General features: G+C 40.4%; 1 protein-coding gene across 1 annotated transcript in view; it reads left to right on the forward strand.

Moving 5' to 3' along the window:
- LOC133615043 (uncharacterized) overlaps window positions 1-26691 on the forward strand; it is a 72103-nt gene extending 45412 nt beyond the window's left edge. The window contains exons 4-11 of the mRNA XM_061973377.2: window positions 9855-9929; window positions 11331-11390; window positions 11545-11640; window positions 14517-14645; window positions 14717-14803; window positions 18369-18417; window positions 22866-22920; window positions 22996-26691. Of these exons, the coding sequence (XP_061829361.2) occupies window positions 9855-9929; window positions 11331-11390; window positions 11545-11640; window positions 14517-14645; window positions 14717-14803; window positions 18369-18417; window positions 22866-22920; window positions 22996-23755 (1311 nt within the window). The 3' untranslated portion in view covers window positions 23756-26691. The remainder of the gene's footprint in view (window positions 1-9854; window positions 9930-11330; window positions 11391-11544; window positions 11641-14516; window positions 14646-14716; window positions 14804-18368; window positions 18418-22865; window positions 22921-22995) is intronic.
- The last annotated feature ends 1146 nt before the right edge of the window (window positions 26692-27837 follow it).

The raw sequence follows: 27837 nt of genomic DNA on the forward strand, positions 1-27837 counted from the left end.
AAAACGTGTTTATTTTGTCTGTAGAAGGTGTTGCGGGCTACTAAAAAAACAGCTGCGAACTACAAATGGCCCCAGGGCCACGCTTTGTACACTACTGTAATAGCTAATAGATTATGTCTCATTTATCAATTAGGTCCAATATGTTTATCAAGCTTTTTTTTTCCTTGTACCAAAACTTGTAAACACTTTTGAGTTTGAACAGTCACGTAAACTACATCATATTAGTAATTGTTTTTGCTTATTTGCTCAATACGTTCCACAATTTAATTCCACATACTGTTATACTAAAGCAGAGATTCTCAAACTGTGGTATATGTACCACTTGTGGTACATGTACCACAGTGGGCTCCAAAAAAAAATCACTTGATTAAAGTACGGCGTTTTATTTTCCTATATTCAAACACAGTGTTACTGTTCAAACGGTGTACAATGTTACAGTGGCTAAAAATATTAAACATACTTGTTAAATAAAACTTCTGCCTTGTTTTTAATGAATACTTAAGCCTACTACGCTACTGTATTTTAATGTTGGGGAGCTAAGTTTTTTTCAAACCACTGTACTAAAGGTTTGACGTGTCCAATGCAAATGTTTTGAGTTAAGTTGAGTAATTGTTGTACATTCTTGGGTTATAGTTTGCTTTGTGCATAATTGTATCTGTTTGCAAATGCACCAAGTCATTGAATTCAAGAAAAAAAGGGTCTGAATGTTCTCTATACCCAACATTATGTATTATCCTAACTGACCTTTTTTGTTACATGATTAGTGAATTCAGCGCACTTTTGTCGTTAATCCTAGGAGTGTCCTGATCCGATCTTGATATCAGATAGTCCGTTTTGGTATACGTTCACATGGGCAAAGCTGGACAGACAGTTATTATTCAAATGTCCTCCAATAAGCACACACGTTTGGTCTTTCTTTGAATTTTATTGAAGTCATTTACAAAACATTGTGGGCTATATTCTACAAACTCTGTTTCCATATGAGTTGGGAAATTGTGTTAAATGTAAATATAAACGGAATACAATGATTTGCAAATAATTTTCAACCCATATTCAGTTGAATATGCTACAAAGACAACATATTTGATGTTCAAACTGATAAAAAAAAAAATTATTTGCAAATAATCATTAGCTTTAGAATTTGATGCCAGCAACACGTGACAAAGAAGTTGGGAAAGGTGGCAATAAATACTGATAAAATTGAGGAATGGTCATCAAACACTTATTTGGAACATCCCACAGGTGAACAGGCAAATTGGAAACAGGTGGGTGCCATGATTGGGTATAAAAGTAGATTCTATGAAATGCTCAGTCATTCACAAACAAGGATGGGGCGAGGGTCACCACTTTGTCAACAAATGTGTGAGCAAATTGTTGAACAGTTTAAGAAAAACCTTTCTCAACCAGCTATTGCAAGGAATTTAGGGATTTCACCATCTATGGTCCGTAATATCATCAAAGGGTTCAGAGAATCTGGAGAAATCACTGCACGTAAGCAGCTAAGCCTGTGACCTTCGATTCCTCAGGCTGTACTGCATCAACAAGCGACATCAGTGTGTAAAGGATATCACCACATGGGCTCAGGAACACTTCAGAAACCCACTGTCAGTAACTACAGTTGGTCGCTACATCATTAACCTACTCAGTGGCCTAGTGGTTAGAGTGTCCGCCCTGAGATCGGTAGGTTGTGAGTTCAAACCCCGGCCGAGTCATACCAAAGACTATAAAAATGGGACCCATTACCTCCCTACTTGGCACTCAGCATCAAGGGTTGGAATTGGGGGTTAAATCACCAAAAATGATTCCCGGGCGCGGCCACCGCTGCTGCCCACTGCTCCCCTCACTTCCCAGGGGGTGATCAAAGGTGAAGGGTCAAATGCAGAGAATAATTTCGCCACACCTAGTGTGTGTGTGACAATCATTGGTACTTTTAACTTTAAGTGCAAGTTAAAACTCTTCTATGCAAGGCGAAAACCGTTTATCAACAACACCCAGAAACGCAGTCGGCTTCGCTGGGCCTGAGCTCATCTAAGATGGACTGATACAAAGTGGAAAAGTGTTCCACTTAGTGGAACTGTGTCTCCTCAGTTCCCAAACGTTTACTGAGTGTTGTTAAAAGGAAAGGCCATGTAACACAATGGTGAACATGCCCTTTCCCAACTACTTCGGCACGTGTTGCAGCCATGAAATTCTAAGTTAATTATTATTTGCAAAAAAAATAAAGTTTATGAGTTTGAACATCAAATAACTTGTCTTTGTAGTGCATTCAATTGAATATGGGTTGAAAAGGATTTGCAAATCATTGTATTCCGTTTATATTTACATCTAACACAATTTCCCAACTCATATGGAAACGGGGTTTGTACTAGCAGCTACGACGTACGTAAAAAGTGTCCTTATTGCAGTCTAAAACAGGACATTTTTCAAAATAAACAAGTCTGAAATATTTATAGGAAGTGTATTAGAAAGTATCTAGTAACAAACATGTCCGCGTCATTCAGTTTAATGTGTCATGACCTTAACTTCATAAATTATTGTTACCACTAAGTGTTGGCAAAACACAAATTAATATTTCCCTTCAAAAGCATATATCTGCCATCAGCTTAGTGTTGTTCATACTTACCATTGTTCTATGGCAGGGGTGACAAACGTACGGCCCGAGGGCCGGATCAGGCCCACAAACAGGTTTTATCCGGCTCGCTGGATGAAGCTGCTAAGTATAGAAATTACCTGAAATTTTTGAATGAAAGAAACAGCTGTTCTAAATGTCTCCACTGGATGTCACAATAGCAGTTATTTGTATCTTTGTAGATCATGCTACATATGTACAAAATAAACCACATGATGTTAATACAACAGTCGAGGAAAATGATCAAACTGCATGAATAACATACTGTAATTGATTTTGATATTATTTTTTTATCTTGATAGATGGAAAATTAACACAAATGAGTTGACTGATGAACATTATCATATAATTTATTCAGAAAATATAAATAACGACAAATAAAGATAGAATACTATTAACCGCTTCATGTAAGTGTAAAAAAACAAAACAACAACATTATGATTTGTACAATTTCAGAATGTGCTTGTTCTATTTTTAAACAAAGAAAATCTGAAGTTGTTTTTATTTTTAAGTTATCGTGCCGTGATTTCACCAGTCCGGCCCACCTGGGAGTAGATTTTTCTCCATGTGGCCCCCCATCTAAAATGAGTTTGACACCCCAGTGATATGGGTATATTGACTTGACCCTTTCTAAAATTCCACACTACAACATATTAAAAGTATGTACTTTGTATGCCTTAAATGGGACCTATTATGGAAAACCAACTTTTCTTACCTACTGGTACCTGTTTTTGTGTATTTGGCATAAGTCCCGAAAACTTGAAATCAAACCGTGGAGGCAGAGCGGAGATATTTATAAATCAATATTGCCTTGCTTCTAAATGAGATGTTTGGAATTTGCCCCACTGGTGACCTTTTTCACACCGTTGACGTCAGCGGATTATCCATATATGGTATACATTTATGAGTCCGCCAGCAACTTGAGGGTTCCAGGTTCGAGCCCCGCTTCCGCCATCCTATTCACAGCCGGTGTGTCCATTTTACCGACCTGCTCCCAGGGTCACCCACACTGGTTTAAATGTAACTTTCACTATGTAAGGCGCTTTGAGTCACAGTAGTGAGAGAAAAGCGCTATATAAAGATAATGTCATGATCCGTTACCCGGGTCATGGCATGATTTATGTTGGTAATGTTTCTGTTTTAGTCTGTTTCCTGGGTGCACCCTCTTTCCCTGTTTACTGTTGGTTTCCATGGGCACTGATTCTCCTCACCTGTCTTAGTTTTGCAATTAGTGTTCCCACCAGGTGTTTTGGTTAATCACTCCCCTTTATAGTTTCCTGTCACCCAGCAGTAGTGGCTGGGTCAATGTTTGCAATTGGCAACAGTTACGTTCTCCTGGTTTTTCTCCTCGCTATAGTGATTTTTGTACCTACTAGCTTTCCTCGTTTTTTCACCCTTGGTGACATTTTGGTTTTGTTTGGCTCCACGCTTGCTAGCGTCCTCAGGTTTGTATTTTTGATCCTGCCATAAAATAATTAAAAACCTTAAATCTTACCTGCACGCCGCTCCTGCTTGTTTTCTGCCTTGGAAGGAACACGACAATCGCAGCCATGCGTCGAAGACGTAACAGATTGACCCAGCCAGACGAAGTGTTCCTGTCCAACAAGGACAAACAAGATATCCTCCTGGAGCTCAGAGCGGACGCCCAGCCATGGGAGTCCGAGGACGAAACGGAGCTGTCGGAAGAAGATCTCCCTTCCAACGCTATGGTGGCATGGGGGAAACTTCTGGCAAAGTTGATGGACGCAGAAAGCCGCTTCCTCCCCCACTCACAAGCCAGCCGGACGTCCTCCTCAGCACTTTGCCAACAGGCACCTTCCCTTCACTCGACCTGTCAGCTTAATCCTGGTATGATCAACTCCCACCTTTCCGATGTATACAATGCTTGGGGTCTCATTAAGTGCCGCCAAGACTCGTGCCCGTCGCGCAGTGACGTCACAGACACTTTTCCCCCAACGTTGTCTGCCAGGCTCTTTTCCTCCCCTCAGACACCACCTGCAGGCCATTTTCCAGAAAGGCGTGAGCGGCGCACACGCACAAGGCCAGCTCCCAGGCTTCCTAGAGCCCACCCGCCCGTGCCCTCTGCTTCCGTTGTACTCGCACAACCGCCTCCCCTCCCCCCCACCAGCTCCATCTAGCATCTGGAATCTGCTTCCTGAGGGGGGGGCCAGTGCTGGTAGCGTGTCAGCGGGGCAAGCAGACCTCCTTCCACTTAGGTTGCTGCCTGCCTCTCCTCCAGCGGGGGCGCTGTCTGCTTTGGCCCTACTTCCTGCTCCAGTGCAGCAAAGCAAGTTGGACCCGCCAGAGAAGTACAGCGCAGAGTGGGTGGACAAATGGTACCACGGGGTGCTGAAGGAACTGGAGAGGGAGGAACAGTCCTGTTCTGTCCTGCAGCCACCTACCGCTCTGACCCCGCCTGTCACGTCTGAGCCGCCTGCTCCTCTGGCTCCTCCCACGCCGACAGCCCGGACGCCTGCCACTCTGACGCCACCATCAACCCTGGTGGTCCTGCAAACGCCATCCTCTCCACCTCCTGCTCCAGCACTGCAAAGCACACGAGACCCCGCAGAGACCGACCCAGTAAAAAGAGCATTGCACCAACAGGCCAAACGACTTGGACAAGAGGAGGAACAGTTTGGCGTTCTTGGGGCTTGAGTCAACGCCATGGCGGAACGCCAAGACGCCCGCCTTGATGATTTGGAGAGACAGCTGGGAAGTGTACTCACCGCGCTGCAGGTGATGATCCCCCTACAGCCGACCCAGCAGTCCAGCTGAGACATCCACCACCCGCAGATATTCCGTTGCCTGATTCGCCCATGACTGTGCCCACATCGATAGACGAGCCGCCTGCTCCGCCTCTGGCTCCGCCCACGCCGACAGACGATCCGCCTGCTCTGCCTCTGGCTCCGCCCACGCCGGCAGACGAGCCGCCTGCTCTGCCTCTGGCTCCGCCCACGCCGCTTCCTGCTTCCACGGCGACGACGCCTCCTGCTTCCACGGCGACGACGCCTCCTGTTTCCACGGTGACGACGCTTCCTGTTTCCACGCCTGCCTCGCCTACCACGCCTCCCGCGGCTTCCACGCCCGCCTCGCCTACGACGTGCCCACCTCCTGGTGTCCGGCGGGCCGCACCACGGCGCCGCCCACCTCCTCGTGTCCGGCAGGCCGCACCTAGGCGCCGCCCACCTCCTCGTGTCCGGAAGGCCGCACCTCGGCGCCGCCCACCTCCTCGTGTCCGGCGGCCGCACCATGGAGCCGCCCACCTCATCATTTCTGGACTATTCATAGACGCCTTTGGCGCCAACAGCAGCGACGCCCCAGACTTGGGTACAGGACTCAAAGACTGCTGAGGTTCTGGCGCCAGTCTCTTCCGCCTCCTCAACGGCCACAGACATGGCCGTTCCGAGGTCGCCCGCCTCGACGATTGCGGCGACAATCTACCCGCCGCCGCCACCTGACTTGTGGCTTCGGGGACACATGGCCTGGCGGCCCACTACCAAGTCCTCCCTCCACCCTCCCTTGACTTTTGACTTTCTGGGGGTTTTTTTGTAGGGGAGGGGTTTCTAGTTTGGTACGTCTGGGATCCGTCCCTTTAGGGGGGGGGGGGGGGGGGGGTTATGTCATGAACCGTTACCCGGGTCATGGCATGATTTATGTTGGTAATGCTTCTGTTTTAGTCTGTTTCCTGGGTGCACCCTATTTCCCTGTTTACTGTTGGTTTCCATGGGCACTGATTCTCCTTACCTGTCTTAGTTTTGCAATTAGTGTTCCCACCAGGTTAATCACGCCCCTTTATAGTTTCCTGTGACCCAGCAGTAGTGGCTGGGTCAATGTTTGCAATTGGTAACAGTTACGTTCTCCTGGTTTTTCTCCTCGCTCTAGTGATTTTTGTACCTACTAGCTTTCCTCGTTTTTTCACCCTTGGTGACATTTTGGTTTTGTTTGGCTCCACGCTTGCGAGCGTCCTCAGTTTTGTATTTTTGTCCTGCGTTTAATTTATTAAAATACTTCATCTTACTTCCACGCTACTCCTGCTTGTCTTCTGTATTGGAAGGAACGCTACCAGCGCAGCAATGTGTCCCCGAAGACATAACAGATAATTCACATAACTTGTTGTGAGGCAGACTGGCAAAGTTGAGTACAGTTCTAATTAGGGTTGTCTCGATACCAATATTTTGGTACCGGTACCAAACATTTTTTTGATACTTTTCGATACCTTTCGATACTTTTCTAAATAAAGGGCACCACAAAAAATGGCATTATTGGCTTTATTTTAACAAAAAATCTTAGAGAACATTAAACATATGTTTCCTATTGCAATCGAAGAACAATTAAATAAAATAGTGAACATACTAGACAACTTGTCTTTTAGTAGTAAGTAAGTAAACAAAGGCTCCTAATTAGTTTGCTGACATATGCAGTAACATATTGTGTCAATTTCTCATTCTATTATTTTGTCAAAATTATGAGGGATAAACTGTAAAAATGAATTATTAATCCACTTGTTCATTTACTGTTAATATCTATTTTTTTTCCCCGTTTCAACATGTTCTATCTATACTTCAATTAAAATGTAATAATCACTTCTGTTCTGTTGTTTGGATACTTAACATTAGTTTTGGATGATACCACAAATTTAGGTATTGATCCAATACCAAGTAGTTACAGGATCATACATTAGTCATATTCAAAGTCCTCATGTGTCCAGGGACATACAGTATTTCCTGAGTTTATAAAAACAATATTAGTTTTGAAAAGAGGTTTTGTGATGATAAAAAATATCGATCTAATCATAGTAGCATCGACTAGATACGCTATTGTACTTGGTATCATTACAGTGGATGTCAGGTGTAGATCCACCCATGGCATTTGTTTACATGCAGGTGCACTAGCTTTTGTTAGCGGTGACGCCGGTGAGCTAGGGTGTGTAGTGAAGCATGTTTAGCTATTCCTCGTCCTGCAGGGATGATTATTTGTCACCATGGAGGCGAGGATTAGTGATTTTGAAGTAGCTAAAACACTGCAGACTGCGGATGATTGTTTGCTGCCAGTTAGCTAGCCATGTCTTAAAGCACCTCTTCTTGAGGGCGTTTCAGTGTTATAGCTTCACCTTTATCTTTAGTTTTTAAGCCAAAATGCGTCCATTCTCCCTTTTCTGTCTACACACTGTGTCTGTTTGTAAGTACTGCGTGATTGTGCGCTGCCAAACATGCTCCTCTGCTTGTAAAACCAGCAATGTCAGGACGTGACGACGCGCCGTCATGCACGGGAACCGTTACTTTTCAAATAGAGTGTAGTACCGTTTTTGATTCATTACTACCGCGATACTATACTAGTACCGATATACCGTATAACCTTAATTCTAACTTATATCTGTCAGTAGACTCGCTATGGAAGCGCTAAAAACCACAACATGGCTGACAGGGAGAAGATGCAGTCGAAGTGGAGGCACATAAATAAGACCGCCCACAAAACGGCGCATCATAAAGAGACGGTCAGAAAGCGGCTTGAAGATGGTCTGTTAAACAATCTATGCAAAATGTTGACCAAAGAACCATCATTACATGTTATGTAGACCACAATTAAGTGTTTTGAATATAGAAAAAAAAATCATAAAATGACCCCTTTAAGGTTAGTCTCTGTTTGACTAATTTCACTTGATAAACATTATTGTAACATTCAACACTACAAAATAAAAGTATGTAGCGTACTATGATTCGTGCTGATATCGTATGGAATTAATATTGGTGTCGCCCAACATCCAAGTCTCCAATATCAGTATCACATCGGAAGTGAAAAAGGGATATCATGCCACCACTACTTATTTCCCCATGTATCCACATAATAACTTAAATATGGTTACACCTGAGAATAAGTTGACGAATTTCTTGCAACCCTATGTTGTATATTTTTTCATATGAAATTTCCAGTTTATTTTATCATCTATTATTATACATTTTATTTTATAAGATATGTTTGTAAGAACCAGTGACGTGCGGTGAGGTTGATGGCTGGTGAGGCACTGACTTCATCACGGTCAGATTTACAAACATATGAACCCTAAAGAGTATCTTATTCACCATTTGATTGGCAGCAGTTAACGGGTTATGTTTAAAAGCTCATACCAGCATTCTTTACACATACAAACTGTAGCACACAAAAAAGCACATTTAATTTAAAAAAACATTATTATGGTCTTACCTTTCTTGCTGGACATCGACACAGCCAGCCTTTGCGTGTGTACCACGCCGTTTGAAAAGAACGGGTCTTCTGTCCCGAAGTCTGAAGCAAACCTTTTAGCTCCGGCGTTGGTCTACCTTTGATTATTACCTCCTGCTTCGATTTAAAGTCCAGTTTAGAAAACTGTTTTATTTTACATATGTAATCCTCCATGTTTTTAATAAAAGTTCAGGCGAGAGGAAATAATAAACGACCGCTGCACTTGACTTGCTAACTGTTGCTTGTTCTCATTTCTTCTGCGGCCGAGGAATGATCTCTGGGATCACTACCGCCCTCTACCACCAGGAGGCCGGATTACTGCGAGCCTCCGCCAGTATGTCTTTTGCAGCCGTTTTATGAATGCTCAGCACAAAAAATACGTTACACACATACAGTTGTTGACAAAATACACTGTACATTATATACCTCAGCTGACTAAACTATGGAAATGTATAATATAATTCATATAGCAATATGGTCTCACTGCACAGCAGGCCAGCAGTTAGCCGAGTCATTGCGCAATCCATGGTGAGGCACAACTGAGTCACGTGCCTCAAGTGGCTGCTGTTCACCGCACCGTCTCTTCTCAGTATTTGAACGGCAAATGTGAAAATTCAGCGATTTTGAATAAAAATAATCTAAAACTGGTGAAGTTAAATGGAAAATAACTTTAGTATAATCACTGGATACATATAACAATTTAATTAATTTGTTTTTCTTTTTACATTTTTTTTTTTTCCATGATGGCAGGTGAGGCGGGGCCTCACCTGCCTCTACTGACTGCACGTCACTGGTAAGAACCACAACTGATAAAAGGTAATGGTGGATTGTTGGGATATATATAGTATTCTGGGGTGTTAAAAAGAACAACCGAAAACCGTGTCACGATCCGAACCGTGCTTTTTGTGAACCATTCAAGTTTAGTCAGGTCATGAGTACCGAACCACATGTGTGAACGCAGCCTGAAACACACCAACCGTCTTTAAGTAATCACCGTTTCCTCCAGCCTGCTGTCAAGAAACAGCCGACTCCTCCACCCAGACCTCCGGCTCCCAACTTTTATTACAACCAGAAATCTGAGGTATGAACTGACTTTGTTATAATATGAATGATAGTATACAGCGGGTACTGAAAGTATCCAGACCCCATTAAATGTTTCACTCTTTGTTTCATTGCAGACATTTGCTAAAATCAAAAAAGTACATTTTATTTCTCATTAATGAACACTCAGCACCCCATCTTGACAGAAAGAAACTGACATTTTTGCTAAATTATTCAAAATTAAAAATCACACGTACATAAGTATTCACAGCCTTTGCCCAATACTTTGTTGATGTACCTTTGGCAGCAACTACAGCCTCAAGTCTTTTTGAATATGATGCCACAAGATTGGCACACCTATCTTTGGGAAGTTTCCCCCATTCCTCTTTGCAGCAGCACTCAAGATCCATCAGGTTGGAAGAGAAGTGTTGGTTTTCATCCAGGATGTTTCTGTACATTGCTGCATTCATCTTTCCCTCTATCCTGACTGGTCTCCCAGTTTCTGCCGCTGAAAACCCTCCCCACAGCATAATGCTGCCACCACCATGCTTCACTGTAGGAATGGTATTGGCCTGGCATTCATGACAAAGAGTTCAATTTTTGTCTCATTGGACCAGAGAATTTTGTTTCTCACGGTCTGAGAGTCTTTCAGGTGCATATTGACAAATGTTATTTTACTAAGGAATGGCTTCCATCTGGCCACTCTACCATACAGGCCTGATTGGTGGTTTACTGTAGAGATGGTTGTCCTTCTGGAAGGTTCTCCTCTCTCCACAGAGGAATGTTGTAGCTCTGACAGAGTGACCATCGGGTTCTTGGTCACCTCCCTGACTAGACTAAGATGAATGCAGCAATGTACAGAGACATCCTGGATGAAAACCAATACTTCACATCCACACTGATAAAGATTGAGAGGTGCTGTGAAGAGAAATGGGTGAAACTGAGAAAGATAGGTGTGCCAAACTTGTGGCATTGTATCCAAAAATACTTGAGGCTGTAATTGCTGCCAAAGGTGCATCAACAAAGTATTGCGCAAAAGCTGTGAATACTTATGTACATGTGATTTTTCAGTTTGTTCTTTTAATACATTTGAAAAAAAAAAAACCTTTAACGTTGTCATCATGGGGTATTGTGTGTAGAATTTTGAGGTGCATCAACAAAGTATTGTACAAAGGCAATTAATACTTTATGTACATGTAATTTTTCTGTTTTTTATTCATAATAAAACAAAAAAAATCTGTCAAGATGGGGTGCTGAGTGTACATTAATGAAAAATAAAATTAACTTTTTTGATTTTAGAAAATGACTGCAATGACACAAAGCGTGAACAATTTAAATTGGCGTGAATACTTTCAGTACCCACTGTATGTAACTAAGACACCATCCCATTTGTGAACAGAATGATAATCCCTTCAGGACACAAATTGTGTTATTCTGTCAGATTACAGATAAACCTCATCACCCTGGAGCCACACTCAGGCAAACGTCCTTACCAGCCATCGTGAGTGGAACCTTACCTCCTCAGACATGACAGCTATTGTTCACCTGACATCTACATGATGATAAACATGTGTCTACATTGTCACCCTGACACAGCAGTTGGAATGTACATGAATGCTGCATAACATGATTTTGTTGTTGTTGTTGAATTTCAGCATTCTGAAACTGACGGACCTGAAAAACAGCCTCACATTTTTCGACCAAGACTGTCTCTCTCAGAAGGGGCTCCTTTGAGCACAAGGGCGTTACCGGTATGTATGTCCTAAAATCAGCAAGAAAGCGAGAAAGAATTAGTATATATATATATATATATATATATATAGCAACTACATATATAGTGGTACCTCAACTTAAGAGTGTTTTGAGATAAAAGCTGTCTCTGGGCTAATTGTTTTGCTTTACATTGCAAGCAAAAATGTCACAGTGAACCTCGTGAGATCCGACCAAAACATCTGGTCATACTCGAGACAGTGTTAATTTTGTTGACTAAAAATGTTGGTCTTAGTTATCTTGTTGTGGATTTGTTTTTTGAGACGTTCTGCAATAACCTTAATAAAAATGGTTCAAAGACAACCTCAAAGACACGTTATATTTTATACTTTATATTTTAGTCGATGCAGATTACTGTAATTTTGGTCGACCAAAATATTGAGGAATTTAGTCGGCTAAAATTAAATCAGTTTAAAAGACTGAAATATATTTATTTATATATATTTTCATCAAAAGACTCTGACTGAAACTAAATGGAAAAACTGCTGTCAAAAATGTACACCGTTGACGATAACTAATGCGAACATTTTTAGTCAACAAAATTAACACTGGCTGGAAATTAACAAAACTTTGGAAGAAGATGAGTGTGAAGAAGAGTGCTGAGGTAAAGAAGTGGATGATAGTCATTGAATTCAAGAAATAAATCATCAAAAACATGTCACAAATGTAGTGAAGAAATTGGAGGGTATCACTGCTATTTTGCACCAAACTGAAGCAGAATGAGTCTATAACGCCCGCCAAGAACGTATAAATAATATCTAAACAGCTGACATTTGTCCATGAAAATATTGGAAAAGCTGCTGATGGTGTGTTTGATGGAGATGCAGCTCAAAGAAGATACTGTCGAAGTCCACTCTCTAAGGTACTTTATTATTACATTACTTCATAATACCACTGTGGTTGTTTGTTGTACATTTGATGGTATTGTCCCATAGAATATTTATTTTATTGTTATTTTTGTGATACAGTGAAAAACAAGTTATTGGGACAAATTTAACAGATAAAAAGTTTTAACTCTTCCCCCTCCTTTTTGGATATGAAAAAAGAAATCTTAATATATCGTTTTTATTCTGAACTATTTTTTTTTCTATATCTGAACTTTACAGTATTGTTATTATGAATATTTGTCTTTTTATTATTTCTCTTTTTGTTTTGTTTTAATAGAATAATTTAACAGAGTTTAAGTAAGTAAGTAAACTATGACGAATACTACTAAAATAATAGTTATTATTCTGTATTTATTTTGCCTCCATTAGCAAGTTTTTAAAATAATTTAAATTTAAAGCGACTATAGTAGAAGGTTTATAGTTAATACACAGAATAGAGAACAATCTTCACGTTGATATATTGTCCGTAGGATAATAAAAAGCATGAGAATATACAGGACCCCACAATCCGTTTTGCATGATGAAGCGCATGTAGAATGCCAAATAATGAAAGACAAGGTGCTTCATATGAATTTTTACTGCAAACGTGTTCCTAGCCGCTTCCTGCTCCGTCACTAAAAAGAACATAATGTAAATTTCCCATATATTCATGGTTATAGTCTCCTGTGATGTGCTGTGTTAGTGAGGCAGAGGTACTGGCTCCAATCCCTAGTTGAAGTTGTTTCAGGAAGTTTTGCGAATTTATGTTTTAATTATGTTAAATTGGTTATTTTGCACTAAATAAACAAATTGTTGAACACTTCCTTCCTTAATAATTAGTTTTAGTACAAAACATGCGTCAAATGAAATTAAAATTTGATTGAAAAAATATATAAAAATTGTTTTTACATAAACAAGAAAGAGTGAATAATTTTCTTCATGAGGGGCGACCTTCAAATAATTCTTCTGATTCATTCAGAATCAGAAGATTCTGACAATATTAATATTAATTAAATTAATTGTAAATACCACAATTTCAAAAGCATGATTGTAGTGTCAATGCTGATTATTATTCTGCCCTATTTTTTGTCACATTTTTCATCCAACTCAAACCATTTCACTATGTTCGGCTCATTCACGACACGTGTGCTATCAATTTTTACATTAAATTATTTTTATTCATCCATTTATTTTCTACTGCTTGTCCCTCTCGGGGTCGCGGGGGGGGGGGGGGGGTGCTGGAGCCTATCCCAGCTGCATTATTATTATATATTTTTATTTTTTTTACTTTTAATATGTTGTATTTAAAACTCCCTAAATTCTAGGAATTCCATGTTTTCTGGGATAGTTTTTCTTATTTGAAATAAAAGGAAAATTCTCTAAATTTCCTTTCAGACTGTTCCAAAGTCAAAATGCTCTATGCTAATGTTAGTCATGCTAACATGACCATGCTATCATTTTAAGCTATTTTTGCAGGTAATAAAGTCATGTGCTTTAGTAATTGACAAATTCTAACTGTTGGCATGTTGAGGTTAGCATGCCAACTTTTTAAGCCATTTTTACAGATATACACCTCAGAATAATTTGTTTTAGCATTTGACACATTTACTCTTAGCAGGCTAATGTTAGCATGTCAGCTTTTTGTTTTGGCTATTGCCGCAGGTACACACCTCAAAGTCATATATTTTAGTATTTGGCGCATGCAGATGTTAGCATGCTGACATTAGCTTTTTTTAGATATTTCTATTTAATTTTGGTGCTTGGCGCATTCTAGCTTCATGCCAGCTTTTGTAGCTCATTCTGCAGGTAAACATTTGAGTATTATTTTTTGTTACCTGACGCTATCTGGCTCGCATGCTCCCGGCTTTTCAGCATTCATGCGCAATTTCTGCGGAAATTGCTTTTTCCAGTACTAATACCTTTTGCATGTGACACATGTAAACCCATGTTGGGCATTTAAGACTCAAATCATTTTTTTTTGTCTTCCCCAGGCTAGATCATGCCCGCAGATTAATGGTCCGCTGCCGCGCCCATCCATAACGCCACCAGTGGAGCCGCTGTACATGGAAATAGAGGACGCTCAGTACCTGGCCATTCTACCACCAGAAGATGATGTCACAGTGAGAAAGCCGGTACATACATGCACACACACACACAAACCTCTGATACTTTGATTTATTATTAATTTCAGGCACAGGAGACATCACCAACTTCGAAAGGAGTGTACAACCAAATAGACTCTTGTCAACAATATTATGAAATCATTGAAGAGAAAGAGGTAAGATGACATTCCTATTTACCGCACATACTCATACTAATTACAGTGTCCCTATAACTGTACTTTAATTGGTCGATTATGTACTTTATATTCATTACAAATCACTTAATAATTCATACAATTCTAACCGTTTCCTTACTTCGACTAATCGGACTCTGTCCAGTCGTGTTTCTGCCCTACAAATTCTGCCTAGCAACAGACGACCACCCCAATCATGTGACCATAAAAAGCAGTCCTGTTTTTGCCGCTCATGCCACCGAGTGAATTTTATTTCCATTGTCAAGTTTTATGATAGTTTTTGCCATGTCTTTTAGTCGAGGCCCCTTTAAATTGATAAACCTCCAGTTGAATCTACAAAACCCAAAACCAGTGAAGTTGGCACGTTGTGTAATTCGTAAATTAAAACAGAATACAATGATTTTCTAATCCTTTATTAACTTATATTCAATTAAAAAGACTGCAAAGACAAGATGTTTAATGTTCGAACTGAGAAACTTAATTTTTTTGGCAAATAATCATTAACTTAGAATTTAATGGCAGCAACACATTGCAAAAAAGTTGGCACAGGGGCATTTTTACCACTGTGTTACCCCGTTTCCATATGAGTTGGGAAATTGTGTTAGATGTAAATATAAACGGAATACAATGATTTGCAAATCATTTTCAACCCATATTCAGTTGAATATGCTACAAAGACAACATATGTGATGTTCAAACTGATAAACTTTTTTTTTTTTGCAAATAATCATTAACTTTAGAATTTGATGCCAGCAACACGTGACAAAGAAGTTGGGAAAGGTGGCAATAAATACTGATAAAGTTGAGGAATGCTCATCAAACACTTATTTGGAACATCCCACAAGTGAACAGGCAAATTGGGAACAGGTGGGTGCCATGTTTGGGTATGAAAGTAGATTCCATGAAATGCTCAGTCATTCACAAACAAGGATGGGGCGAGGGTCACCACTTTGTCAACAAATGCGTGAGCAAATTGTTGAACAGTTTAAGAAAACCCTTTCTCAACCATCTATTACAAGGAATCTAGGGATTTCACCATCTACGGTCCGTAATATCATCAAAGGGTTCAGAGAATCTGGAGAAATCACTGCACGTAAGCAGCTAAGCCCGTGACCTTTGATCCCTCAGGCTGTACTGCATCAACAAGCGACATCAGTGTGTAAAGGATATCACCACATGGGCTCAGGAACACTTCAGAAACCCGCTGTCAGTAACTACAGTTGGCCGCTACATCTGTAAGTGCAAGTTAAAACTCTCCTATGCAAAGCGAAAACCCTTTATCAACAACACCCAGAAACGCCGTCGGCTTCGCTGGGCCTGAGCTCATCTAAGATGGACTGATACAAAGTGGAAAAGTGTTCTTTGGTCTGACGAGTCCACATTTCAAATTGTTTTTGGAAACTGTGGACGTTGTGTCTTCCGGACCAAAGAAGAAAAGGACCATCCGGATTGTTATAGGCGCAAAGTTGAAAAGCCAGCATCTGTGATGGTATGGGGGTGTATTAGTGCCCAAGACATGGATAACTTACACATCTGTGAAGGCGCCATTAATTCTGAAAGGTACATACAGGTTTTGGAGCAACATATGTTGCCATCCAAGCAACGTTACCATGGACGCCCCTGCTTATTTCAGCAAGACAATGCCAAGCCACGTGTTATATCAACGTGGCTTCATAGTAAAAGAGTGCAGGTACTAGACTGGCCTGCCTGTAGTCCAGACCTGTCTCCTATTGAAAATGTGTGGCGCATTATGAAGCCTAAAACACCACAAGGGAGACCCCCGGACTGTTGAACAACTTAAGCTGTACATCAAGCAAGAATGGGAAAGAATTCCACCTGAGAAGCTTAAAAAATGTGTCTCCTCAGTTCCCAAACCTTTACTGGGTGTTGTTAAAAGGAAAGGCCATGTAACACAATGGTGAACATGCCCTTTCCCAACTACTTTGGCACGTGTTGCAGCCATGGAATTCTAAGTTAATTATTATTTACAAAAAAATAAATAAAGTTTATGAGTTTGAACATCAAATATCTTGTCTTTGTAGTGCATTCAATTGAATATGGGTTGAAAAGGATTTGCAAATCATTGTATTCCGTTTATATTTACATCTAACACAATTTCTCAACTCATATAGAAACGGGGTTTGTACATGGCCTTTCCTTTTAACAACACTCAGTAAACGTTTGGGAACTGAGGAGACCAATTTTTGAAGCTTTTCAGGTGGAATTCTTTCCCATTAGTGCGTGATGTACAGCTTAAGTTGTTCAACAGTCCGTGGTCTCCGTTGTGGTATTTTAGGCTTCATTTTGCGCCACACATTTTCAATGGGAGACAGGTCTGGACTACAGGCAGGCCAGTCTAGTACCCACACTCTTTTACTATGAAGCTACGCTGTTGTAACACGTGGCTTGGCATTGTCTTGCTGAAATAAGCACGGGCGTTCATGATAACATTGCTTGGATGGCAACATATGTTGCTCCAAAACCTGTATGTGCCTTTCAGCATTAATGGTGCCTTCCCAGATGTGTAAGTTATATGCCTTGGGCACTAATACACCCCCATACCATCACAGATGCTGGCTTTTGAACTTTGCGCCTATAACAATCAGGATGTTTTTTTTCCTCTTTGTTCCGGAGGACACAACGTCCACAGTTTCCAAAAACAATTTGAAATGTGGGCTTGTCAGACCACAGAACATTTTTCCACTTTGCATCAGTTCATCTTAGATGAGCTCTGCCCCAGCAAAGCCGGCGGCGTTTTTGGGTGTTGTTGATAAATGGCTTTCGGTTTGCATAATAGAGTTTTAACTTGCACTTACAGATGTAGCAAGGAACTGTAGTTACCGACAGTGGTTTTCTGAAGTGTTCCTGAGCCCATGTGGTGATACTCTTTACACACTGATGTCGGTTTTTGATGCAGTACCGCCTGAGGGATCCAAGGTCATGGGCATTCAATGTTGGTTTTCAGCCTTGCTGCTTACATGCAGTGATTTCTCCAGATTCTCTGAACTTTTTGATGATATTACGGCCCGTAGATGGTGAAATCCCTAAATTCTTTCAATAGCTGGTTGAGAAATGTTGTTCTTAAACAATTTGCTCACATATTTGTTCACAAAGTGGTGACCCTCGTCCTATCCTTGTTTGTGAATGACTGAGCATTTCATAGAAGCTAATTTTATACCCAATCGTGGCACCCACCTGTTCCTAATTAGCCTGTTCATCTGTGGGATGTTCCAAATAAATGTTTGATGAGCATTCCTCAACTAGCTCAGTCTTTTTTGCCAATTGTGCCAGCTTTTGTGAAACATGTTGCAGGCATCAAATTCTAAATGAGCTAATATTTGCTAAAAATAACACAGTTTTCCAGTTCGAACGTTAAGTATCTTGTCTTTGCAGTCTATTCAATTGAATGTAGATTGAAAAGGATTTGCAAATCATTGTATTCTGTTTTTATGTACGATTTACACAACGTGCCAACTTCATTGGTTTTGGGTTTTGTACAACTTAATCCATAATTTACATGAAACAGTCATGTTTTATGTCTTCACAGGATGTCCAGGAAATACAGGAAATGTTGAAATGGATGAGACAAGAGTCAAGTATGTATACGACGTAACATTGATGATGCCAAAATATACTGCATGATTAATCTGCATTTATACACGATTAATGCAATCATTTTTGTGATTAATCGCATTAGTTAATGAGTTAACTTTAAAAGCCCTAATCATGATACGAAAAAGATTCACAAAAAGTATTTTTTAAATGTCTGTTTTATTTTACAATACTTGTTTCAGTGCCAGTACAACTTTTTCTGTAATATATGTATTTTTTATTTTAATATCAAAACTTACTGGCAGTGTTCTGGCTCCGTAATAAAACTTTATTGCATCTAATAATCCATAATTGTGCTGGATTTTTGACAGACGCTGCTTACATGACTCCATCAGTGTGGGAATAATTAGTGCTGTGAAACGATTACATTTCTGAATCAGATTAATCACACTTTTGCATTTTGATAGATCACAAAAAATGACTTGTGCGCAAAATTAAATTTAACTTTAAAAAAAAAAACAATATTTTTAAACAAATACAATTTTATTGTCAAAATGTCATACAGGAGCACTTTCTAAATGTTTTACACATCATTTACCAGTTAAAAAAATACCTGTTTTATGTACACTGTAAAAAAAAATGTCAGTACATATTACGGTTAAAAAAATAACTGTCAGCTTAGTCGCATAATTTTACTGTTAATAAACGTGGTACCGTTTTTTTTATTTACGTAATTGCACTGTAAAAACAAAAACACAACTGGTAGCTTATTTTCCAGATTTTTACTGTAAAAATAACAGTGGTAGCTTTTTTCAGTTTTACTTTGATTAAAAAAGGGGAGAAAAGTCAAATAAAAATTGCTAATGCCAAAATATACTGCATGATTAATCTGCGTTTATACATGATTAATGCGATAGTTTTTGTGATTAATCGCATTAATGAGTTAACTTTAACAGCCCTAATCATAATAGGAAAAAGATTCACAAAAAATATATGTCAGTTTTAATTCAAAATACTATTTTAAGTGTCAATACAACATTTTCTACTATATATATTTTCTTTCAATATCAAAACTTATTGCCAATGTTCTGGCTCCATAATAAAGGGATCATATAATGATTTTTTTCTAAAAAAAACATTGAAGTTAGTACGTTGTGTAAATCCTAAATAAAAACAAAGTACAATGATTTTCAAATCCTTTTCAACCTATATTCAATTCAAAATATTTAATGTCCGAACCGAGAAACTTAATTTTGTTTGGGAAATAATCATTAAATTAAAATTTATTGGCAGCAGCACATTGCAAAAAAGTTGGCACAGGGGCATTTTTACCACTGTGTTACATGGCCTTTCCTTTTAACAACATCCAGTAAACATTTGGGAACTGAAGAGACCAATTTTGGAGGGAATTTCGGGTGGAATTCTTTCCCATTCTTGCTTGATATACAGCTTAAGTTGTTCAACAGTCCGGGGTCACGTACAAATGTAGCGACAAACTGTAGTTACTGACAGTGGTTTTCTGAAGTGTTCCTGACCCCATGTGGTGATATCCTTTACACACTGATGTCACTTTTTGATGCAGTACCGCCTGAGGGATCGAAGGTCCGTGATATCATCGCTTACATGCAGTGATTTCTCCAGATTCTCTGAACATTTTGATGATATTATGGACCGCAGATGGTGAAATCCCCAAATTCCTTGCAGTAGCTCATTGAGAAATGTTGTTCTTAAACTGTTAGACAATTTGCTCACGCATTTGTTCACAAAGTGGTGACCCTCGCCCCATCCTTGTTTGTGAATGACTGAGCATTTCATGGAAGCTGCTTTTATACCCAATCATGGCACCCACCTGTTCCCAGTTAGCCTGTTCACCTGTGGGATGTTCCAAATAAATGTTTCATGAGCATTCCTCAACTTTCTCAGTCTTTTTTGCCACATGTGACAGCTTTTTTGAAACATGTTGCAGGCATCAAATTCCAAATGAGCTAATATTTGCAAAAAAATAACAGTTTTCCAGTTCGAATGTTAAGAATCTTGTCTTTGCAGTCTATTCAATTGAATATAGGTTGAAAAGAATTTGCAAATCATTGTATTCTGTTTTTATTTACGATTTACACAAGGTGCCAACTTCACTGGTTTTGGGTTTTGTACATTCATTGTGGTCTACATAACATGTAATGGTGTTTCTCTGGTGAAAAATGTATATAGATTTTGTTTTATAGACCCATTTTCAAACCAAGGTTTTTCCCCCTTTTAATACAGTGCGTTTTGAGAGGCAGAGTTTTTAGATGCAAATTAACCCCTCCTCACCACGCCCCTCACGCCCAGTAAGCCTTCGCATAACCATGTTTTGTAATTTTTAGCTTTCTTGCTTTTATTGTGCACTATTGACATCGGTGACCGGCACCAGCCAACTATTTTGAGTGACTTTCACCACAACACAACATCCCAAATGATGTAGCAAGACATATTGTAAATTGTTGCCAGGACTCAGGAAGGACGAAAGTGACTAATGAAGCTCGGCTACAGTACAAGTCTGGAACTATACGCTGACTAACGTTAAACTTCTACCAAGTCTGTAACTTTCTAATGCTAGGTCCTGGACGTATACATGTGTATTTTGACAAAATATCAAAATACACATCTACCGTATATCATGTAAACAACGCCGCTGCACGGCTGCTTCAAGTTGTGAACCCAAACCGCGAACCTAATAACGAATTATATAACTTACGCATCCTTTGCCAAACACAATAGGCACTGATCCAATCAAAAGTAGTTTTTAGGAAAATCATTCTTTATTTTGCAGAGGACGGTGACGCTGTTGTTTTACATTATAAAGCTAAGCTAGCTACACAACAAACCGAGCTAACATTGAAAGTATCTTTAACACATTTCTAACCTACTGTTATTCCTTACCATTTCATTGTCTCCTTTGTTGCCAGTAATAGTTGGCACCGAGCCAAGTAGTTTTTTGGACAATCCCTCATTTTGTAAAGGTCTGTGATTGAAGCAATGCTTTTCTTTGCACACACTCAGAGCGACCTCTTAAAGGGGAATTTGGCCTATATATCACTATAATTTGGCCTATACATCACTATAATTATGAAGGACATGATGACGGATGTGTTTTTTTAATGCGTTCTAAATATTAAATAAATACGATCAAAAGTCCGCTTACAATGGAGCCAATGGGAGCGCTCTATTCTGCCTATAAAGCCCTTAAAAACATCCGAACACCTCCATTAAGGTTTTATATACATGATGTAAGTATATACAGTATGTAATGTAGTAACAGGCATATTTATAATAGCATTTAATATTTACGTATTTTGATCATTTTAAACATTAACAAGGCATTCATTTAAAAAAATCATTACACACGTTTGCTTTTTTTTTTTTAACAACATCACTGATTATTACTCACTGCAGACCTCATGAGAGCCAACAGACATAATAAAACATCACTTACTGTACAAGGTCTGCTGTCATTAGGATGCCGACTGCTAAGATGTTCATATATAATGACTCATAATCCTCTTTTCAAGTCGTTCGTGCCATTTCCGGGTCTAAATTGGGTGTCAAAGTTTACCAACTTGTCGGAATACGTCCTCAGTCTTCTACTATCCCGGTGAGAGGCATGATTTATTATCTAGAATCAAGATTGACGAGCAAGGAAAGGAGGAAACAGCTGATCAGTCGATCATGTCAACATTAGCACAGAAGCTTTTGATTACGGCGCCGCTATGAATAGTTTGTCTGCGTTAGCACTTATAATAACAATATCACTAATGCTTGGTTAATATTCGAATCACAAAATGTAAATGGCGTATTGTTGGCGCTTTTTAGATGTTTTTTATTGGGTTTTATGGGCGGAATGGGAGACCTCCCATTGGCTCCGCTGTAAGCAGACTTTTATTTACGAGTTAGAATGCGTAAAAAAAAATAATAGATACATCTTAGTAATAATTGTCAAAATTCCCCAGGAAGTGCAGTTCCCCTTTAAAAGGTGCATTGCCTACAAACAAAAAAAGTTTTCCAGGCACTTCTTACTTCTTCAGATTAGACTGGAGGTTTGAATATTGCCCTGACTGGTGTAATACAAACAATAACACAGCGTTTTCGGTCTTTGCGTTGTACCTTGGTCGTGCCTCGTTTTTACTACAAATGCTTGAACGATAAATAAAATGGCGGATTCACACAGACCTTTGGGTAAGCCTTTACCATATATCCATACATCCGCGGACATCACACGTCAGAAAAACGTCACAGGACTGACCAATTTCAAACGGACCGTTTGGAGGAAGTAGGGACGAAGGCCAGATTGGCGTGAAACTATCTCTGCGATGCCTCCACGGTTTAATTTAACATTTTTAGGACTTATGCAGATCCCAAATACACATAAGCAGGTACCATTTGGTTAGAAAAGTTGGTTTTGCATACTAAACTATATTGCATCTAATAATCAATAACTGTGCTGGACTTTTGACAGAGGCTGCTCACAAGACCCCATCAGTGTTTGGACTCGATATTAAGCAGGAAATAAGGTATAAAAAAGTTAATAATAAGGTATAAATTCCTCAGGAAATGATCATTCAAGTGTAGTTTATTTTTCCTTCCAGGTCATTCAATCAGAGAGCCATGAATATAAAGCAAGCGCTTCATCTCTACAATGTTCTAATGAAACGGCGAAGTCGATGTTTAGGGTACTATGTGTCCGAGTTCAGATCCATCTCACAACTCCTGGACAAAGATGAGAAGAAGGTGAAAAATATGGGCATTGCCGGAGGCACAACGGGGGCAGTGGGCGGAGTAGCTGCAGTGGTGGGCATCGCCTTGGCGCCCGTAACCATGGGAGTCTCGCTGATCGCGACGGCTGTCGGCGTCGGAATGGTGGGGGCGGCCGGTGGCATGGGCGTCCATGCCGCTACACCCAACAAGGAGATTAACGATCAAGAAAAAATTGAGAAGCTGGCCTGCGATTATGCGATGAGCGTCGCCGATATCGAACACTGCCTGGGTTTGATCCTTTCTGAAGTGAACGAGCTGCAAAGGCATGACCTGGGGAGGTTGGAGCACGCCGGAGGAGTGCTGCCTGCCGCACTGACGCTGGCCCACAGGTCACAGGCGGTGAGGAATAACATCCACAACGGGAGACTTTCTTCTTACGCAAGTACAACGCCTTCTGAGAGGCTGCTGCAGGCCTTTGCTGCAGAAATGGACCAGTATTATAAAGACAAGGGCGGACATAAAAAGCTGAGGAAGTCCAACAAGAGCAGACTTTCTGGCAGAGTTCAACTGCTGGCTCGAAATCTGCAGGAGGAGCTGGATTATCTCAATGATATGTGGAAATGCTTCAATCAATCAATGAATCAAAGTTGATTTATATAGCCCTAAATCACAAGTGTCTCAAAGGGCTGCACTCAGATCCCACATCAGGGCAAGAAAAAACTCAACCCAGTGGGATACAATGAGAACTCTTGGAGGGGACCGCAGATGTGTAGATATCCCAGTCACATGTGATAATGCCAAAAATCAAATAATTACAGTGAATGAGGCAGGACTGGGACCACAGATAGGTGCTTGCCACATGTAGTGAATTTGACATCACAGAAGGGAATATCAGTCAATAGGATGGAGCGCCTCCTTGGGAGGATCAGGAAGGAGGTTTCCTACTTCCACCCAAGCACAACAGCTGCTCATGTGCTTAAGACAAAGTAAGAAATGCTAAAGCTGCCTACTCATAAGCTCATACATGATGTCCCAACGAGGTGGAACTCCACTTATGATGTGTTGGAGCAGCAGGCAGCTATATACTCTGCATTGACCCACAACACCCTGAAGACAAATGTCACCCTGTCTGATGATGATGTGAGAGTGGCAGATGAGGTCCTCCAGGTGCTTAAACCCCTCAAAAGTGTTACATCTCTACTGAGCACTGAAACTTCACCATCTGTGTCAATGATCCTGCCACTGAAAACAAGGATTCAACAATCCATGGCTCCAAGTGTGGAAGACAGCAGCATCACTCCAGATGTCAGGCTTTATTTCACTACCTATGTTTCAAGGAAGATGATGTGCCTTCTTATGTTGCACTTTAACTTGTTTTTTATTAATGGTCATTGGTCCAAGTTTAAAGAAAGGAGGAATGCCTTTTGTTTTTCATTAATTATGTTAAAAGGAAAATAAGAATGCATGTCAAGTTGATCAACAGATTGTATTATTCTCCAGTGCAATAACAGTACTAAAATGAAGGCTATAAGGGCATGAATGGGAGCTTTAAAAAAAAAGAAGAAAAAAATAAGTAACTAAATAGTTACTTTTCACAGTAACGCATTACTTTTTGATGTAAGTAACTGAGTTAGTAACTGAGTTACTTTTGAAATAAAGTAACTAGTAACTGTAACTAGTTACTGGTTTTCAGTAACTAACCCAACACTGCCTATCGTTCACTATAATTATGAAGGACATGATGACGGATGTGTTTTTTTAATGCGTTCTAAATATTAAGTAAATACGATCAAAAGTCCGCTTACAATGGAGCCAATGGGAGCCGCTCTATTCTGCCTATAAAGCCCTTAAAAACATCCAAACACCTCCATTAAGGTTTTATATACATGATGTAAGTATATACAGTATGTAATGTAGTAACAGGCATATTTATAATAGCATTTAATATTTACGTATTTTGATCATTTTAAACATTAACAAGGCATTCATTTAAAAAAATCATTACACACGTTTGCTTTTTTTTTTTAACAACATCACTGATTATTACTCACTGCAGACCTCATGAGAGCCAACAGACATAATAAAACATCACTTACTGTACAAGGTCTGCTGTCATTAGGATGCCGACTGTTAGGATGTTCATATATTCCCATTTAGGTGAAGAATGACTCATAATTCTCTTTTCAAGTCGTTCGTGCCATTTCCGGGTCTAAATTGGGTGTCAAAGTTTACCAACTTGTCGGAATACGTCCTCAGTCTTCTACTATCCCGGTGAGAGGCATGATTTATTATCTAGAATCAAGTTTGACGAGCAAGGAAACGAGGAAACAGCTGATCAGTCGATCATGTCAACATTAGCACAGAAGCTTTTGATTACGGTGCCGCTATGAATAGTTTGTCTTGATGTATTGTGTTTATTAAATTGAGAGAAGTGGCAGGTCAAACCATTGCTCATTCAATCTGAAAAGATTTGCTTGCGCTTGATTTCTCAAGTAAATTTACTGCTAATTCAACCTGAAGAGATGCCGGTTGCACTTTATTTTTTATATTAATATTGTATTATTTTTATGTTAGAAAAACAACAGCAAAAGTAGCTGGTATTTCCACGGTTAAAATGTTGGTTACGGTACTTTTATTGAAAAATTGGTTGAAAGTTGAAAATGTGAGCAGAAAAGGTTTCCTCTTGTTAATTCCATCTCAAGTGTTGGTTGCACTTTATTCAAACACGATGTGAATACATTGGCCATTAATTGTTGTTTACGTGCTTGTTTGTGTCCATAATTCATTTATACATAATTCCCTTACAAGAAATAACAGGAAAAAAATGAAACTTTAACTGTTATGGCCTGTGTACACCCATCCGTTTTTCGTTTGGAACAGCAAAAATAATTTTACATAAAAATCCACTTTCCCAGTTTTTTGGTTTAATGATAAAAAACGGAAAATTGATTGCTATCCATTATCCGTTGTCGGAATTTATAAATGTGTTTAAAAAATAAAAATATGAATTAAAACTAGTGGAAAACTATTTTCCAGATTGCACATACGCAGACCCAGATTTAAACAAGTTGGAAAAACCTATTCGGGTGTTACCATTTGTGGTCAATTGTACGGAATATGTACTGTACTGTGCAATCTACTAATAAAAGTTTCAATCAATCAATCAAAAAAAGTGTATCTTTTCAGGATCCTCTTCTGTGAGTGACCCAGAACAACAACAGGATGGTGTCAGTCTTGTCAAAACAAGTTAGTCCCGGTCAAGAGTCCCCTTTTGTTTTTTTATGGCCAAAGGAAAGTGACACATTTTTCCGTGAACCTCGTTTTTCTTTTTCTGTTGTTGTTGTTGTATTTTCCAAGTCTGAATGTCTAATCCTGTACTGTCGGCACCTAACATCCACACTAGAGATGCGCGGATAGGCAATTATTTCATCCGCAACCGCATCAGAAAGTCGTCAACCATCCGCAATCCACCCGATCTAACATTTGATCAGAACCGCACCCGCCCGCCATCCGCCCGCACCCGCCCGTTGTTATATATCTAATATAGACGATGCAAGGCATTAGTGAGGTTATAAAGCTTTTGCCTGTTAAAGAAAGGAGACTGATCCAATGCAGCACAGACATTCGCGTGCCACGCTGTCACGACCCAGACGCACACCAGTGCGCAATCATATGGGAGCCGCGCTGAGCGCACCTCCAAGCGCGTCTCGCTGCCGGCGACGGCCGGGTATGGGCCCGACGCTCCAGCGCCATCCATTTTCAGGGCTAGTTGATTCGGCAGGTGGGTTGTTACACACTCCTTAGCGGGTTCCGACTTCCATGGCCACCGTCCTAGCTGCTGTCTATATCAACCAGGGTGAACCCCACCCCTTTCGTGAGCGCACTGCGCGCGGAGTGACCCCTGTTACGCGCCCCCGGCAACAGGGGTGGCGGGCAGGTAAACTGCGCGGGCGGAGCGCGCGGAGTGACCCCTGTTACGAGCCCCGGGCCACGGGGGTGGCGGGCAGGTAAGCTGCTTACCTGCTGCGCGTGACGCCGGCCGCGGCGAAGGCGGACGAGGCGGGGTGTCGGTGCGGTGGGCGCGGTGGTGACCCTGGACGTGCGTCGGGCCCTTCTCGCGGATCGCCTCAGCTACGGCTCCCGGTGGGGCCCTCTCGGGGGAAGGGGCCTCGGTCCCGGACCCCGGCGAGGCGTCACTTCTCCGCTCCGTAAAAGTGTCCATCTCTTTTTTTTTTTTTCTTCTGTTGTGGCATATGCTGCAGGTGCCTGCTCGTTTTTCGTATGTGGGTAACAACATTTAACTATGTATATATATTTCCGAATTGGTTTAACTGCCACCCGCCTGAATCTATTTAAAATCTAATTTTTTTTTAACCACCCGACCCGACCCGACCCGCGGATAAAATCAAATTTTTTTAAATTTCATCCGCCCGATCCGCGGATAATCCGCGGACTCCGCGGTTGTGCCCGCAAACCGCGCATCTCTAATCCACACATATATGCAACAACCTGGCCCCTAGTGGCCACCGTCGTAATTACAATGACAGTCTGATCCAATCGAGCACTGACAAATCGCTCTTAGGTCCGTGTACCTTCCGTTCATTCTATTTCCAATTTTGAAACGCAAACCAAAAAATTAAATTAGGGCCGTTTTTTTTTTTTTATTATGTATGGCAGATTTTAAAACAAACATAAAGGGGTTCGTTTTCATTAAAATATTGCCATAAAATTTA

The sequence above is a fragment of the Nerophis lumbriciformis genome, linkage group LG22 (assembly GCF_033978685.3).
Source record: "Nerophis lumbriciformis linkage group LG22, RoL_Nlum_v2.1, whole genome shotgun sequence".
Taxonomy (NCBI): Eukaryota; Metazoa; Chordata; class Actinopteri; order Syngnathiformes; family Syngnathidae; genus Nerophis; species Nerophis lumbriciformis.